This window comes from Primulina eburnea, chromosome 8 (assembly GCF_022965805.1).
Source record: "Primulina eburnea isolate SZY01 chromosome 8, ASM2296580v1, whole genome shotgun sequence".
NCBI lineage: Eukaryota > Viridiplantae > Streptophyta > Magnoliopsida > Lamiales > Gesneriaceae > Primulina > Primulina eburnea.
Window position 1 is genome coordinate 41,236,942 of NC_133108.1, and position 17,789 is coordinate 41,254,730.

General features: G+C 36.7%; 3 protein-coding genes across 3 annotated transcripts; 2 read left to right on the forward strand and 1 right to left on the reverse strand.

Annotated features, from left to right (window-relative positions):
* Positions 1–233: 233 nt before the first annotated feature.
* LOC140839282 (uncharacterized) lies at positions 234–8,137 on the forward strand. The gene is given in 6 exon segments (XM_073205921.1): positions 234–623; positions 626–757; positions 760–811; positions 1,013–1,925; positions 5,771–6,507; positions 6,979–8,137. Coding segments are annotated over 6 exon segments (3,177 nt in total). The 5' UTR covers positions 234–269; the 3' UTR covers positions 7,968–8,137.
* Positions 8,138–8,478: 341 nt separating this feature from the next.
* LOC140839819 (cell division cycle protein 48 homolog) lies at positions 8,479–13,013 on the forward strand. The gene is made up of 9 exons (XM_073206777.1): positions 8,479–8,688; positions 8,783–8,948; positions 9,562–9,790; positions 9,914–10,680; positions 10,834–11,055; positions 11,140–11,211; positions 11,318–11,599; positions 11,686–12,045; positions 12,549–13,013. The coding sequence occupies exons 1-9, from the start codon at positions 8,660–8,662 to the stop codon at positions 12,837–12,839; spliced, it is 2,418 nt and encodes an 805-aa protein (XP_073062878.1). The 5' UTR covers positions 8,479–8,659; the 3' UTR covers positions 12,840–13,013.
* A 1,175-nt stretch (positions 13,014–14,188) lies between these two features.
* On the reverse strand, positions 14,189–17,038 carry LOC140837997 (high affinity nitrate transporter 2.4-like). The gene is made up of 3 exons (XM_073204080.1): positions 16,217–17,038; positions 15,568–15,683; positions 14,189–14,917 (listed from the first exon to the last, which is right to left on the reverse strand). The coding sequence occupies exons 1-3, from the start codon at positions 17,036–17,038 to the stop codon at positions 14,260–14,262; spliced, it is 1,596 nt and encodes a 531-aa protein (XP_073060181.1). The 3' UTR covers positions 14,189–14,259.
* Between the last annotated feature and the right edge of the window lie 751 nt (positions 17,039–17,789).

Genomic DNA, 17,789 nt, shown 5'->3' on the forward strand with positions numbered 1-17,789 from the left:
TTACTGATCTTCGTACATGTTTTTCAACTTCAGTAGAACATACACCAACATAGTCAATATCATTATAGTAGTTGTGACTGTTTGTATTGCTTGTAAAGAACTTGATTCAATCAATACATTAAGAAAGTTGTATGTATATATCCATATTTAATTTGAATATTAAATATTGAAGAAAAACTCCTAATGTAAATTCACAAGCACAAAAACTAAAAATAAAATTATTATTACTTATAAAGTTTTATATTGCACCTACTACAGGCGACCACAGAATGGGAGGCGACAACAGAAGGCCTCACATAATCATAATCCCACCTCCATTCCAAGGCCACATTAACCCATCCATCCAACTGTCGTTGAACCTCACATCCAAAGGCTTCACCGTCACTTTCATCAACACCCACTCCGCTCATGATCAGATCAAAAAAGCTCGAGTGCATATCGATCCCCTAGTTAACAGTATATTTGCACGACCCAACGACTCGGGACTCGACGTTCGTTACACCACAATTGGTGACGGTTTCCCCATGTCGTTTGATCGATCTTCGAACCGGGAGCAGTTCTTGGAGGGCAGGTTGCATGTTTTTCCGGCGTACGTGGATGAGGCCGTCGGGGAGCTGGTGAGCTGGTGCGTGGGGATCCTCCTGCCACTTGTTTGATTTCAGATACTTACTCTACTTGGGGATCAGCTGTTGCAAGGAAATATGGGCTCGTGTATGTCTCGTTCTGGACGCAGCCTCCGCTGGTTTTAACGTTGTTTTACCAATTTACCACCTTGATTTGTGGAAGAAAAATGGTCATTATGGTGGCGTCGGTGAGACCAAGGGACACCTCTTGATCGACATATATATTTTCTTTAATTATTTACTAATATGAAATCTTTCGTATTATTCAGCAGTAGCGGGAGTAAAGACTCCAAAAGATCTAAAAATTTGATTATGAACTACATTAAAACTCAAATTAATTTAATTTCCTTTTTTTAAAAAATATATATATGTATGGTCGTTTTTTACAGTAAACCGCAAGGACACCATAGATTACATACCAGGCGTGGATGCAATTGAACCAAGAGATTTGATGTCATATCTTCAAGAATCTGATACTTCTAAAGTTATGCATAAAACAATACACAAGGCGTTCGAGGATGTGAAGAAAGCAGACTTCATCATCTGTAACACAGTGAAAGAACTCGAGCCAGAAACCACCGCTGTGCTCCATGAAAGACAGCCCACTTACGCAATCGGACCCTTATTTATGACTGGATTCACTGACCGGGAAGTGAACATGGATCTATGGCTCGAATCAGATTGCACCGAATGGCTCGACAACAAGGCTCAGGGCTCAGTTTTGTACGCTTCATTTGGAAGCTATGCACATACCAATGTGAGAGATATAAGGGAAATTGCGAACGGTCTAATGCTTAGTGGGGTGAATTTCATTTGGGTTCTTAGGCCCGGTATTGTCTGTTCAGAAGTCGGTGATTTGTTACCAAATGGATTTCAAGAAAATGTGAGAGGCAGAGGTTTGATTGTACCATGGTGTAATCAACCTAAAGTGATGAAGAATCCTGCTGTAGGGGGATTCTTGACGCACTGTGGATGGAACTCGATACTTGAGAGCATTTGGTTTGGGTTGCCAATGATTTGTTTCCCTTTGGTGACTGATCAAACTACGGACCGGAAATTGGTTGTTGATGATTGGAAGATTGGGATCAATCTTTGTGATGGTGACTGTCTTACGAGTTGCGAAGTTGCTGAAAAGATTATGTTCTTGATGAGTGGAGATGATTCTTGTGGTTTGAGGGAGGCCATCCGAGAAGTAAAGAAGAAAGTTGAGAATGCTTTGAGGCCGGATGGATCGTCAGTGCTTGCTTTCGACGGTTTCGTAGAGGAATTGCGAGTAAAGATTGAGGGACTTAAGCGTCGATCCTAATGCTAGTCCGGTGGGGGTGAATTCGAATGTTTCCGTGCTGTTTCCAGATCAACTACTTTCCAGTAATCTGGAGATTCATTCTTAATTTCTTGTGTTTGAATGTATATGTTTTCCGGATGATACATCGATCAAATGAAATACCCATCAAGAAAATAATTGAGGCAATGTTGATAAAAAAAATCACAAAATGGAAAAGATGGAAACTGTAAACTTGTTGATTATATCGATTTAACCACTATCCTCTCAAGAATATCAATCAAGATCATTGATATATGAGGAAACTAAATGGATAGTCCAAATCAGAGTCAGTATTCAGAGTATTTTCTTTAGAAGCCGGGTATAGAGATGCCTGGGATATTTTCTTCTGAGCAATCAAGAGCCCGGGCTCTCATGCAAACTTCCGAGAACTTCTACCTGAGCTATCTCGAGAAGCGTACGACACTCGAATGCATCAGTATGAGCTATCTTATCTGATAGAACAACACATGTTTGACTTGTCAGATAAGTGACAAGTCATCAGAAGTAGGGTATGAGCAGCCGTCTTACCATACTTGGCAGGTAAGCACTGAAAACAAGGTAATCATGAGATTTTCTCCTATAAATAATAGATATACTTCTCATTTACAGAGGCCTGTATTATTAACAATCTGAACTCTTAGTATTTCATGTATCACTCACATATACGTACAGCTGTTATTCTTCATCTTCAACTTGCTGACTTAAGCATTGGAGCGACCACGCCGAACACTCCTCCGATGCCCATTCACGAATTCAATTTCCTTGTTTTCAAGTTACGGCTGAAACCGTATTACAGAAATATATATACTTTCACCTAAAAATTATATACGTTCGACCCTCATTTACTCTAAATAAAACTCTCATTATATCCGATGAATTGCACCAAACTCTCCGATTCAACTCGGATAATATCAATCATAATGGAACAACATGACAGTCGTGGTTTCTTTCAGCAATCCACTGTCAAAGTAAAAGCTATTACTCTTCCGTGCACTTGCATGATCTATTCTCTTCACTTCGTCCCCAACCCCATGAAACCTACCGTACAATTCTGCCAATTTCTTCACTGTGAAGGGATCCACCATAGAAAAGGAATTACTCCAATAATATTCAATTCATCAGCCATCAATTTTTTTATTAATAAATTGATGATAATATACTATTCCGACAATACTTTTTTCACATATTATTAATTATCTTTTAACTTACTTGATCTAAAATATTGTTTTAAAATAGTTTTAGCGCTTCAAGAATCCACCCCACATTATTGCTTTGACCCCTTACCTACTACTTCCCCCGGTCTTAAATTTTGATCAACACAATAATTATATTTCTTTTAAAAAAAAAGTAGGTGTGAGTTATTTGTACTTGGATCTCTATCTCAATATATCTTCACAGACTTGAAATTTAGTTTTGGATCTCCATCTAATGAAAGATCTCATCACAGACTTGAAAATTTTAGATTTCAGACATGTTATAAGTAATCGAAGGCACAATATAACTTTATCAAATGATTAAAAAGTGAGATTGAAATATAGGTCGTGAAATAATACTGAACTAAAGATAACTATTTGATAAAAACTTGTGTAAGACAGCTTCATAGATCGAATTTGTGAGACGAATATTTTATTTTGTTCATCCATAAAAAAATATTATTTTTTATGCTAAGAATATTATTTTTTATTGTGAATATGAGTAGAGTTGATCTGTCTCACATATTAGTTTCCGTGAGACGGTCTCACATGAAACTCAGTCTAACCATTTACTTGACCTTTTAAGTGGTCTGGTCTTTCCAACGAAATTTCAGGGGGAAAAACCCGTATTATTTTGAAATGGTTGCGATTCGTGATAGCTTCACTTTATGGTAATAGGCGTCTAACATGTGTTTGGTATTAATATGTTTTGATATTCTAAACGACTTATAAAAAGAATAATTGTTTTATATGCGAAGTACAACAATTCCAACAATTTTCGACTGTTTTTGGCATTTTTATGTTTTTTTATATGTTTATAATTTATCACATAAATAACAAATTCATCAAAATTTTATTTTCATTCTACATCCATGTTATATTCATGTAGAATCGTTATAATATTTAGAATCACGAAATATATGAGAGAAATTAAAAATAAGCACAAATTGTGTGTTTTTTCCCCTTCTCCTCGGGATATTTTATTGGAAAGAAGAAAATCATAACATTATGATTGGTTTTTAGATAAAAACTTGTGTGAGACGGTCTCACGGGTCGTATTTGTGAGATGAATATCTTATTTGAGTCATCCATGAAAAGTATTATTTTTTATGCTAAGAGTATTACTTTTTATTGTGAATATCAGTAGGGTTGACCCGTCTCACAAATTAGGATCCGTGAGACGGTCTCACATAAGACTCACTCGGTTTTTTATCACCAAATATTCTAAAAATAATTAGATAAGTGAGGTTATTGCACCCAACCTGAAAATTAAGAAAATTCTCATTTTTCTCTTATTTAATTAATAAGTACTTAAATATGATATAAAAACTTATTAAAAACAGCTAATTTATTCGATGAATATTAGTAAATAGATAATAGTCTAATATTAAAGAATACATTTGAAACAAATGAAAAAAAGTATGATTTATATTTGAAATGAAAAGATTATTTACGTAAATGGCATTAGAGTTTACTTTTATCTAAAATGAATTGACTTTAGAAGAATAAGACAGCCAGTGGCCATAGGTTTACTCATGTTTATTCTGGTCTTTTTTTCTTTTTTCTTTTAAATTGTAAAGGGAATAGAAAAGAATATTCTATTTTTCGGCAATTGATTATTTTATCCTATTTTAGAGGGGCTTCCCACCCTATTCAACGCTCCACAACTATTATTATTATTATTATTATTATTATTATTATTATTATTATTATTATTATTATTATTATTTTTATTTTACTTTTAAAAAAGAATTTCCATTAATTTTTATAAGCCTTTTTTACCCAATCACTGACGTTTACTTTTATATACTCAAACGATAATTAAAATATATTATATTATATATTAAATATGGGTTTTCTATTTTGACCGGTCTAATATAGATTGATATGAAAGGTGAGTAATTAATATTTTTAAAATGAAAATAATTAAAGAGTGGGTATTATGTGAGACCGTCTCACGGATCTTAATCTGTGAGACGGGTCAATCCTACCCACATTCACAATATAAAGTAATACTCTTAGTATAAAAAGTAATACTTTTTCATGGATGACCCAAATAAGAGAACCGTCTCACAAATATGACCCGTGAGACCGTTTCACACAAGTTTTTGCCATAATTAAATGTCCTTGTTTTCATTTCCATATTATGTAAACAATTCAAAATCTTAAATCTATAATAATCGATAGAGTATGTTTCTTGTAAGACGGTCTCACGAATTTTTATATATGAGACGGGTCAACCCTACTAATATTCACAATAAAAAGTAATACTTTTAGCATAAAAAATAATATTTTTTCATTGATAACTCAAATAAGAGATTCGTCTCACAAAATACGACCAATGAGATCGTCTCACATAAGTTTTTGCCGGTTTATGAGATCCTACTTATATGCGCACTACCCTCACTTCGTTTCAACGGCTAAGATTTTGCTACAAATATAAGTTCAAAAAAAAATGAGTCTTATATATGCATGGGTAAATCTTGGTCATTCATCCGATCATGAGGATAATACCCATCTAAGTTGGATGAAATAAATCGTTTTTGACTAACCAATAACATTAGTTAGCCAATAACATTAATTGATTAAATTATTATATTATATATTAATAAAAGCGAATTTTAAAAAAGAAACTTCATAATCAATCATATGCCTTTTTATTTCTTTCCCCGTTCTCCGACAGATGTAAAAGCGGAGAGACAGAGACAGCTCTCATCTCCTCTGCCTGATGACGCTGCCATTTTACACACAGAAATACTCACCAAATTTGCCACGCTTCAATATATTTTCCCCTCTCCATTCTCTCCACCTGAAACCCAAATCCCAAATACACCATACAAGCAAGAAATGGCCGGAACCCATCGGAGGCCGCACGCCATAATGATCCCCTACCCGTACCAGGGCCACATCAACCCATTCGTTTATCTAGCCATGAAGCTAGCGTCTCATGGCTTCACAATCACCTTTGTCAACACGCAATCCGTGCACTACAGGATTTCCAGGGCCCAGCTGCGGACAAACGGCGGCGACATTTTCACCAAAGCTCGGGAGTCGGGGATGGACATCCGCTACGCCACGGTGTCCGACGGCTTTCCCCTCTCGTTTGACAGATCTTTGAACCACGATCAGTTTGTCGAGGGGTTGCTCCACGTTTTCTCCGCGCACGTCGACGAGCTTGTGGCGGATTTGTGCAAGTCTGATCCGCCTGCTACGTGCTTGATTGCAGATACTTTCTACGTCTGGGCCTCGGAGATTGCGCGGAAGCATGGTTTGGTGGATGTTTCGTTTTGGACGGAGCCTGCTCTGGTGTTGTCTTTGTATTATCATCTGGACCTGCTCAAGGAAAATGGCCACTTCGCCTCCGCCGGTAAGTGCTCTGTTTTTCAAGTTTCTTGGATTCCTGTGGGATATTAATGGTCCTTTTAGCCTTGTCTTGTGTCGATTTCATATATATTGTATGGCAAGTAATTGAAATATTGGTAGACCCAAGATTATGGCTTTGAAGCGATTTGATAAATTTCGTGACCGATCAATATATAGTTTTCTATTTATTATGATATATATTTTAAAATATTTTCAATTTTTTTAGCTGTTTAACGTTGTTATAACTGTATGGAACGACCATGCCTTTTACCCGAAACTGTCATTGAACTGGAATGGCCACCGTCACCGGTCTAATCCTTGCTCATCTTGGTCTACCTTGAATTTAAATTTTGCCAACAATGTGGGTGGAATAAGTATCGAGAACTTATGCATAAAGTTTGGCATTTTTTTTGTTTGTTTGTTGAGACATCAGCCTTCCTCGCCTAACTAAAGAATGTGTGCTTGTGATTATTAGAGAATAGGAAGGACATGATCCACTACTTACCTGGAGTTGAGGCGATCAAGCCAACCGATCTCATGTCATACCTCCAAGCTGCAGATATATGGACGGTGGTGCATCGGGTGATTTACCGAGCGTTTGAGGACATAAAGAAAGCTGATATCATAATCTGCAACACAGTTCAAGAACTCGAATCCCAAACACTTTCAGCTCTACACAAGAAACAGCCTACTTATGCTATTGGTCCTATTGTCTCTAGCTTCACAAATCAGACGGTTTCCACGAGCCTGTGGTCTGAGTCAGACTGTTCACAGTGGCTAAACTCGAAGCCTGACGGGTCGGTTCTGTATGTCTCGTTTGGTAGCCATGCTCACACCACTAGTAGACAGGACATTTGGGAGATAGCTCATGGACTATTAGCAAGTGGGGTTAATTTTTTATGGGTTGTAAGGCCTGATATTGTGAGCTCCGACGAGGCTGATATTCTACCAGCTGGATTCGAAAACGAAATGAAAGGAAAAGGGTTGATTATTCAATGGTGCAGCCAGATTAAAGTGATCTCACATCGTGCCATTGGAGGTTTTTTATCACACTGTGGATGGAACTCCGTTCTTGAAAGCATATGGTGCGGCATTCCTTTGATCTGCTTCCCTTTGTTCACGGATCAGTTCACGAACCGAAAACTAGTTGTCAACGACTGGAGGATTGGCATTAATCTTTGCGACAGGGAGACGATCACCCGTGAAGAAGTTGCAGAAAAGATCAAATATTTGATGAGCCGGAAGACTTCTGAGGAGCTCAGGAGCGCAGTCATGGATGTGAGGAGAACATTGAAAAATGCCTTGCCGAGCGATGGATCGTCAGAGAAGAACTTTACCTTGTTCATGGAAGAAATTAAGGTTCAAATGAAGAAGAAAGGAGGAGCTAGTGTTGAGATTCAGGATCTATCTGCAAATCATGTTTGGGTTCCCAATGGAGTAAATCTATGTCAGCAAGCTATTTAATTTTGCTTCTGCCGTAACTCACAGTGCTAAATAGCAAAGTAGTTTTTCCATTACAGCTTGTTTTCTTGACATTATAAATGTATAGGATGTTTTTTGCTACTGAACTTAGTGTAATAAAAAATTTGTGGAAGTGTTCAATTAACATTGGGATCTCAGAGATAATTTTTTATAAGGATCTTTTTTTTTTATATATAATTAACATATATGTTTTGGATTTTCTTGGATGTGGATGAACAAGATTGCGGAGTTGCACATCAATTCAGAAATGTGAACGCTTGAATTAAAAAAATCAATTATATATGTTTTGGATTTATCTCTGTATTTCTAGGATAATTATTTTATATGGTATTCAAAATCAATTATATATTTTTTTATTTTTATATAATATAAATTGATGGAAAAATAGGTGAAATAATTTTTTTTAAATATTACAATGAAAGACGGTCTAGATGAGTTATCTGTCCTGCTATGCGACGCCGTTTTAGAAACAAGGGTTCTTACAGTCCCCAAGATATTTCATCTAAGGAAGCATCCGTTAAAAAAAGGCACAAAGCAACGATTTTTATTTTTATTATCTACCTTTTCTTTTTCAACAAGAAATACTCCATATAAGTTTGATTGATGTTCTCTTACCCCGGCACAATTTCCATAAATCTCTCACCTGCATCAGAAAATTGTTGCTTCAGAACATCATGAGCAATCAAGCCGAATCTTCCGATTCGTAAGTGTTTCTATTCATTCTCAGATCTCTGTTGATACTTATTCTTTTTCCTGGGTTTTGTTGAATTTTTTCGGGTTTCTGTTTTTGTGTGCAGGAAAGGTACGAAAAGGGATTTCAGTACAGCTATTCTGGAGAGGAAGAAGGCGGCTAATCGATTAGTGGTTGATGAGGCTATCAATGATGATAACTCTGTGGTGTCGCTTCACCCTGAAACTATGGAAAAGCTTCAGCTTTTTCGGGGAGACACTATCTTGATCAAGGTTTACCTTTTTTCCCTTCCTTTTAGAATTTTGGTCTGGATAATTTTGTGGGTTTTGTTGCCTTTTTCTCTGTTGTCCTTGAATTGAGTTTTAGAGGGAGTGGCAGGAGTAGGATACTCTGAATTTGGAAATCATAGCTGGGCTACTGTGATTCTGCTATTTGTATTTTGTATATCGGAAAGTGGCTTGAAGCAAAATTTATCGGTGTTTGAGTAACAATTGCTGTTCTTTAAATATTGATTTCTTGGTGTTTGATTAACAATTTCATACGGGGGTGTATCTTTGCAACTTATGTATTCACAAATTGTGTTTGCGTTCTCGCCGAAGCTATTGGTGATGCATTTTTCATTAACAGTGATTGAACTCTACTTACCAAATTGTTTCGTATACCATGGGAAACTTAGATTTAGTTGCTTTTGTTTGCTGTCTTGTAATTTACAGAGTGACTTGTGCTTTAATTGGTACTTTAGATATTTTTACCATAAATTAATTTCACCATTTCCTGCTGCCATTTGGAATCTGAAGAATCCAATCTATGAGTTATATTACATGGATTTATTTATTTGTTATTTTAGAGTTTATTTCCTAGTTGATTGTTAAAATTGTGATACAGGGTAAGAAAAGAAAGGATACAATTTGCATTGCCCTTGCTGATGATACTTGTGATGAACCCAAGATTCGGATGAACAAGGTTGTTAGAAACAACCTTAGGGTTAGGCTTGGAGATGTGGTTTCTGTCCATCAATGTGCTGATGTGAAATATGGGAAGCGAGTCCACATTCTTCCAGTAGACGATACAATTGAAGGGGTTACCGGAAATCTTTTCGATGCCTACCTGAAACGTAAGTTCGTTTTTTTATTAATTTAGATCTCTCGTGTATGAAATTAATCTGGAAAATATCCAATTGGAAGTTGCTTCCCCCTTATTTTTCTGGTATGTCTAACTTTTCCTATCGTACACGCAGCATACTTCCTTGAAGCATACCGACCGGTAAGGAAAGGCGACCTGTTTCTCGTCAGAGGAGGAATGAGAAGCGTAGAGTTCAAGATTATTGAGACCGATCCTTCAGAATACTGTGTTGTTGCCCCTGATACTGAAATATTCTGTGAGGGAGAGCCAGTAAAAAGGGAGGATGAGGATCGTCTGGATGAGGTTGGCTATGACGATGTTGGCGGTGTTCGCAAACAAATGGCTCAAATCCGTGAGTTGGTTGAGCTGCCACTTAGGCACCCACAGCTTTTTAAATCAATTGGTGTCAAGCCTCCAAAAGGAATACTACTTTATGGACCTCCGGGATCTGGAAAGACCTTAATAGCCCGAGCTGTGGCTAACGAAACTGGTGCTTTCTTCTTTTGCATCAATGGACCGGAAATAATGTCTAAATTGGCTGGAGAAAGTGAAAGCAATCTAAGGAAGGCATTTGAGGAAGCTGAGAAGAATGCTCCGTCTATCATATTCATCGATGAACTTGATTCAATCGCCCCCAAGAGAGAGAAAACACATGGAGAGGTTGAGAGAAGGATAGTTTCCCAACTCCTGACGTTGATGGATGGACTCAAATCTCGCGCTCATGTCATTGTAATTGGTGCCACAAACCGTCCCAATAGCATTGATGCTGCTCTGAGGAGGTTCGGGAGATTTGATCGGGAAATTGACATTGGTGTTCCTGATGAAGTTGGGCGTCTTGAAGTACTTCGTATCCACACAAAGAACATGAAACTTGCTGAAGATGTAAAGCTCAAATTTTGTATCTTTTCATTGAATTTAATACCTTCTGTACTTATCATAGCTTTTGTTCTTAACCTTCTGAAATCTTGATTTTTTTTTTTTTGTTACTTTATCGCTTGTTTTGTTTTGCCAATCTAATTTCTGATGATATTGCAGGTTGATTTGGAAAAAATTTCCAAGAACACACATGGCTATGTTGGTGCAGACCTGGCTGCTCTATGCACCGAGGCTGCACTTCAATGCATCAGGGAGAAGATGGACGTGATTGACTTGGAGGACGATTCCATTGATGCAGAAATACTGAACTCCATGGCTGTTACTAATGAACATTTTGAGACCGCTCTTGGAACAAGCAATCCCTCGGCGCTACGTGAAACAGTATGTGTAACTCCTATTGAACCTTGTTAGTTGAATTTTTCATCTTGACCAACATCTTAATTAATGAATCATTGAGGGTTGTAGGTGGTTGAAGTTCCTAATGTTAGCTGGGAAGATGTTGGAGGCCTTGAAAATGTCAAGCGTGAGCTCCAAGAGGTATTTGTATTTCAAGATATTGATGCCCATTGTCTTAAATTTATAGTTCTATGTTTTGCTAGATTGGAAGTTAACTCATTCTTTGATGCACCATTTTTTCTTGCAGACTGTTCAATATCCGGTGGAGCATCCTGAGAAGTTTGAAAAGTTTGGCATGTCACCTTCTAAGGGTGTTCTTTTTTATGGACCTCCTGGATGTGGAAAGACTTTACTGGCCAAGGCCATTGCCAATGAATGTCAGGCCAATTTTATCAGTGTCAAGGGTCCCGAATTGCTTACTATGTGGTTTGGAGAGAGTGAGGCCAATGTTCGAGAAATCTTTGACAAGGCTCGTCAATCTGCTCCTTGTGTCCTATTTTTCGATGAATTGGACTCAATTGCAACTCAGGTTCTTTTCACTTTCAATGTGTATCTGCGGTATCCACGCTGTATGCTTTTTCTGTCTCACACAGTTGGATACTTTTTATCTTTCAGAGAGGAAGCAGTGCAGGAGATGGTGGTGGTGCTGCTGACCGAGTACTGAATCAACTTCTTACCGAAATGGATGGCATGAATGCCAAGAAAACGGTTTTCATTATTGGCGCTACCAACAGACCAGATATAATTGATCCTGCGCTGCTACGTCCCGGTCGTCTTGATCAATTGATTTATATCCCTCTTCCTGATGAGGATTCACGCCACCAAATCTTCAAAGCGAGCTTAAGAAAGTCACCTATTTCAAAAGATGTGGACTTAAGAGCCCTTGCTAAATACACTCAAGGGTTCAGTGGTGCCGACATCACAGAAATATGCCAACGTGCATGCAAATATGCTATCAGAGAGAACATTGAAAAGGTTTGTCTTTTCCATTTGCTTTGTGTTCTGGATACGTATGGCTCTTCATTGCTTTATAGTGAATTCTATAACCATTTACTGCTTCAATTACACATACTATCCTGTTTGCACCAACAATTTAAACGTGGCTAATTAACTGCTCGTACTATTTTAAGAAAATTTGAGGTACATTTTTACTATTATTTTTACTAATACCTGTATATTTTAGTATGCCTTCAAGTGTTCAAGTCCTCAATTGATCTTAATTTTCATGTATCTGATTCCTATGGATGACAAGGTGGGACAATTTTTGGGGGAGAGATTATTAGGCTACAATAATTTCCCTTACTGTTCTGTGTTGATCGCTGTGTGGGAAAATGATGGAAACATTTTTATATCGCTATATAATTTGGAAAGATTTGTCTTGCGGCCTTAAAGTCAGCTAAGTTTTTGATACGATTTATAACAATTTATGATTTATATTTGTGAGATACAGAATTGAATTCTTGAGTTTGCCTTTTTAGGATATTGAAAAAGAGAGGAGAAGAAGCGAGAATCCGGAGGCCATGGAGGAGGATGTCGAAGATGAGGTGCCTGAGATAAAGGCAGCACATTTTGAGGAATCAATGAAGTATGCTCGGAGGAGTGTGAGCGATGCTGACATTCGTAAGTACCAGGCATTTTCTCAGACGTTGCAACAGTCTAGAGGATTTGGTACTGAATTCCGGTTTGCTGAGAATAGCAGCGGTGTTGCTGCATCGGATCCTTTTGCACCTTCTGCTGGTGCAGCTGATGAAGATGATCTTTATAGTTAGGTTGTCTCCTTGAGTTTTAATGTATCTTATTTTATGTCCGTAACAATGGGATATGTATGTTTGTTGAGTTCAATTTTCGAACTTGTCAACTTATGCTTGTTAGAAGTTTACAACGTAACAGTTGGGTACTCCATACTAAACTTGTTTTGTCTTCTGTTAAATTGTTGGTTTCTATATTAAAATTCTTAAAGCCTGAATTCTCTTCCTAATTTTTCAATTTTTTTTACTATATTTCTCCATATCCATCAATATTAGAAAACTTGAGAAAATTTCGGAAAATTATATTCTTTAAAAGGGTCTCTGATGCCAAGTTTCGGTATTGACAAATAGTATTCTTAAAGCAGTCACTTCCACTCAAAACTTTTTACTTGTTTCTCGAATGACAAATAAGCAGTTTTAGTTTTTGATCTTGTTTGTGTATTATTTGTCAAAAATTTATGTTAGACAGCCTTACGAGTCGTATTTTGTGAGACATATATCTCATTTGAGTCATCCATAAAAAATTATTACTTCCTTTTCCCACAATAATCCCAACCGTTTCAGATCTTTTATTTCATATTTTCATATAAATAACTTAGTGCACGGACGGCATCTCATATTATGATTAAAATTGAGACATTTAGTCCAGGGTTGACTCAAGATATTTAAATGTTTTGTGAGTTTTTTATGATTTATTTTTAAATCATGTATTTAAAAATGTATTTTAGAATTTTACGGAAGTAATGAAAATATTTATATTATAAACATATAATTAAATCAAGCCAAAAACTTGTGTGAGACGGTCTCACGGGTCGTATTTGTGAGACGAATCTCTTATTTGGGTTATTCATGAAAATGTATTATTTTTTATACTAAGAGTATTACTTTTTATTGTGAATATTGGTAGGATTGACACATCTCACAGATTAAGATCTGTGAGACGGTCTCACATGAGACTCACTCTTAAATCAATGCATTTAAAAAGGCTGATTTTAGATATACATATATATTTAAATCAAGATATTTATTCAGCGTTATATCTTGAAATATTTATGTTATATACATATATAACTAGAATCATTAAATTTTGTTTTGAAAATATTATCTTATTATCTCAAGATATTTAATCATTGTTGATTTGGATAACATTTAATAAACTTATACACATTTTTTCAAAATATACACATATTTTTTAATTGATGATGTCAACTTTACTTTTGGCATAGAATTTTGTACGTCAAAATACAATATTTATATATTTGACAAACTTTGATATATATATATATATATATATATATATATATATATATATATATATATATATATATATATATTTTCCAATTTTCAAGTATGTTCAGCATATTTAGATAAATGATACACGTGCTATGTATAATCGTAATATTTTTTTTTATCTATATGTAATACGTAGATAACAAGTGTTTCACGCGCAAGCGGGAGTTGAATCTGGAGGAGTTGCGGCGGCAACTACCCGCCGGCCTCTCTCCGAGTGGCTGTTCTCTGCAAACTTAAGACTCCCATGATGCAGCCCCTTCTCCTTCTCCTCCGTAGTCCACTCTTTTCCATAATAATACTCCTCGCTCCGTCTCTTACTTGGCGGCAGAAACATGCTCCCCCACTGCGGGAAATGCACCATCGCCACCGGCAACGTGCAGGACACGATCATAATCCCCATCAGGCTCAGCCCTGTCGCGGTTGAGTACTTGGAGCTAGTGAAAAACAGTAGCTGAGTTAATCCTGATCCAAAGTTTCCTCCGGCGCCCGTGAGGCCGGAGATGACTCCAAGAGATCGCCTGGAAATGAAGGGGATGATACCGAAAGTGGCTCCGCATGCGGCTTGCGCAAAAATAGAGAAAAAAATCATGGATGCTACAGATAGTGGGAGTGTGTTGGCTTGGCCCAGGCAAATACAGAAGACTCCACCTAGGGTTTGCAGAATCCAGAGGTTCCACAGCCGGCCCCGCATGCCGAACCGCTGTGCAACTGTGTCGGACATGAGACCACCGAATGGTCGGGATACTATATTGGCCATGCCAAAGGTGGCAGCTATGGTGCCGGCTGTATGAAGGTTGAGATCAAACCTGGAAAAAATTAATCAGAAAAAGAGAGAGGAAACAAATTAAGAAGCATATGTTCGAAAATCTTGGAATCTAGTCACCCCAAAAGCTCGAATAGATTAAAATATTTTAAAATTTTACTGTGTTTCAGACATAGAACTAGTACAATGAGGAATATCTAGAACGTAAATGTTCATATCCGTTATTTGGTGGACAATATGGAGCTCACAAATAAAGTTAAGTCCAAATTAATTACAATGAAATAAATTGTTCACTAAGATCTTGAAACTAATAAAAATTTGGTACCAAATAAAAAATTACAGAATATCGAGCTAGAGATCATTATATACGCAAATATGCAATAATAATTTTATAAATAACATGAAAAATATATGGTGAGGCTTGACTTTAGTCGAGGGAAGAAGGAGAGTAATATGAAATTTTTTTCATAAATGCCAAGAAGAAAGGCAGACATCTAGTAGGGAAGAGGAGAATATCGATTGTTCTTTTTTTTTGCCCTTTGAGCAAGAAAAATAATATTTTATACTTATTTTTTTGTCAAAATTTTGTTTGATCTCCGGCCCCCTTTCATTATAAAATTCGATTCCCGACTCAATACGTTTTGTGTCCAAGTTCCAACCATTGTTAGAAGTACTCACAAAATTGTTTGATACCTGTCGAAGAAGTACTCTGCGATGACATTATCCGTCGTTAACTCGACGCCAAGTGACATACCATACAAAAGAACAAAAATCCATGTTCTGTAATTTGTTACCGCGTACCAAAGAACCTGAACAAGAGGCAACCGGCAGATGTATTTAATTTTTCCTTCCCTCGTGCTCATGTCCATTGTGTCTAAAACACAAGAATTGACTTATATATATATGATGAAATTTCATATTATATATATAGTATGTTTACTCGATTTTTAACCGTTTATGATTATGGAAACTTTTTCCCCATAAATTGTATATGTAACTAAAGATGATCGTATTTCTATAAAATGGATCGGAAATGTAAATGAAAACAAAATAAGCTATAGTTTTGAAAGGATGAAGAGGTGCACTCGAGTCATTATGGGCCGTCCAGTAAGAATAACAAATTTTTTAGCAATATATTTAAAATTATAAAGGGCTTGGCATCAATCTTTTTTCCCTCATTAGCCAAAAACGCATTTCAGCTTCTATTTTTGGAGTATTTAACTTGAAAATTTAAATTCGAAGTTTCATTTTGTGAAATATATTTCCTGACATCATAGATATTATATTTGATTTCTACGAATACGTGAAAAACTTGTAAGAATATCGAGGCAAATTATGTGACCTTAGAAAATTTATCTGTCGGAACATCTCCCTTTTTCTGCAGTGTCTCAAGATTTCCATCCGGAAGATCCTGGCCAAACCCTAAAACCAGTAATCCCATTATCACATGCATCCATCCAGGGATGAAAAAAGCAATCCTCCAGGCCGTAAATGGCGTCGCCCCACATCTCCTGATAACTTCGAAAAGCAGCGGCATCAAAAGCTGCGTCACACCGCCACCCATATTCCCCCACCCAGCCGCCGTCCCATTGACCAGTCCGATAATCTTCCCATTAAACATAGTACTCATCCAATACTGACAAGAAACGAATGTAGCTAACGAAAATCCAATCATGAATCTCACAGCAGTATACCCTCCCGCAGACGAAACAAACGACATGCAGAACACGGTAGGCGCGGATAGCATGATTAAGAACGCGCAGGCATACCGCGGCCCAAGCAGATCGCAGGCGGCTCCCATTACTAGCCGGGAGAAAATGCTGCCGGAGACTGATGCTATGCCTGCGTTCCCTATGTCGTGTTTCGTGAGATTTAGGTTGTCCCGGATGATTGGAATCAGGGGGGCTGCGGCGAAGGTGGAGATGAAACAGGTGAAGAATGAAATCCAGGAGAGATGGAAAGTTGTCATATGCGGATTTGCAAAGGAATTGATTTTGAAAACCGTGGCTTTGTGCTCCGAATCTACTGGTAAGGTGAATAATTTAGAAGTCGAATTCGAGGGAATTGTTTCTTCAGTGGATACAGAGAAGGCGAAGGTCTGTTCTTTTCCTGTTACTCCATGCATGGAGCTTCCAGGGGAGCCAGGTTGATCTATTTCAGCCATTAAAAATCAAGCAATTAATTCAATTCTTTTTTTCTGTTTTCCGTATGCTAGAGGAAAATATAGATGAAGGGGTCTATGATTTGCAGGACCTTGGCATATTTATATAATCATATTTGGCAAAAACTTGTGTAAGACGGTTTCACGGTCGTATTTTGTGAGACAGATCTCTTATTTGGTCATCAATGAAAAAACACTTTTTATGCAAAGATTATTACTTTTTATTGTGAATATCTGTAGGGTTGATTCGCCTCACAGATAAATATTCATAAAACCTTCTCACAAAAGACTTACTCATCATATTTATAGTACGATGACATTAAAAAAATGCTATAAAATCTTCAAAAACAGCACAATATTGATATTTAATTCTTTAACAAATATTAATATTAATAGTTCCCAGACAGATCCAAAATAAGTAATATCACTTAAATAAATTTTTACTATGTAATTTAAGTATTTAATAATGGAAATCTTTAATTATGTCGATCGATGACTATGTAATTGTTAAAAATCACAAAATCTTGGGAAGGGTTTGTTTTCATTTGCTTGTTTTTATTTCATTTGTTTCTATTTAAACGATACAAGCCAATTGTCGTCAATTATCATATATAGAAAGGAGAGACACATTAGGCATATACTTTCGAAGTTTTTCACTTTACCCTTTCGTACGTTCAAAGGTTCACTTTTTTTTAATTAATTGTCGTCACAATTTTCATTAGTTCTTTGGAACTTCTACCTCATGACTGAGAAT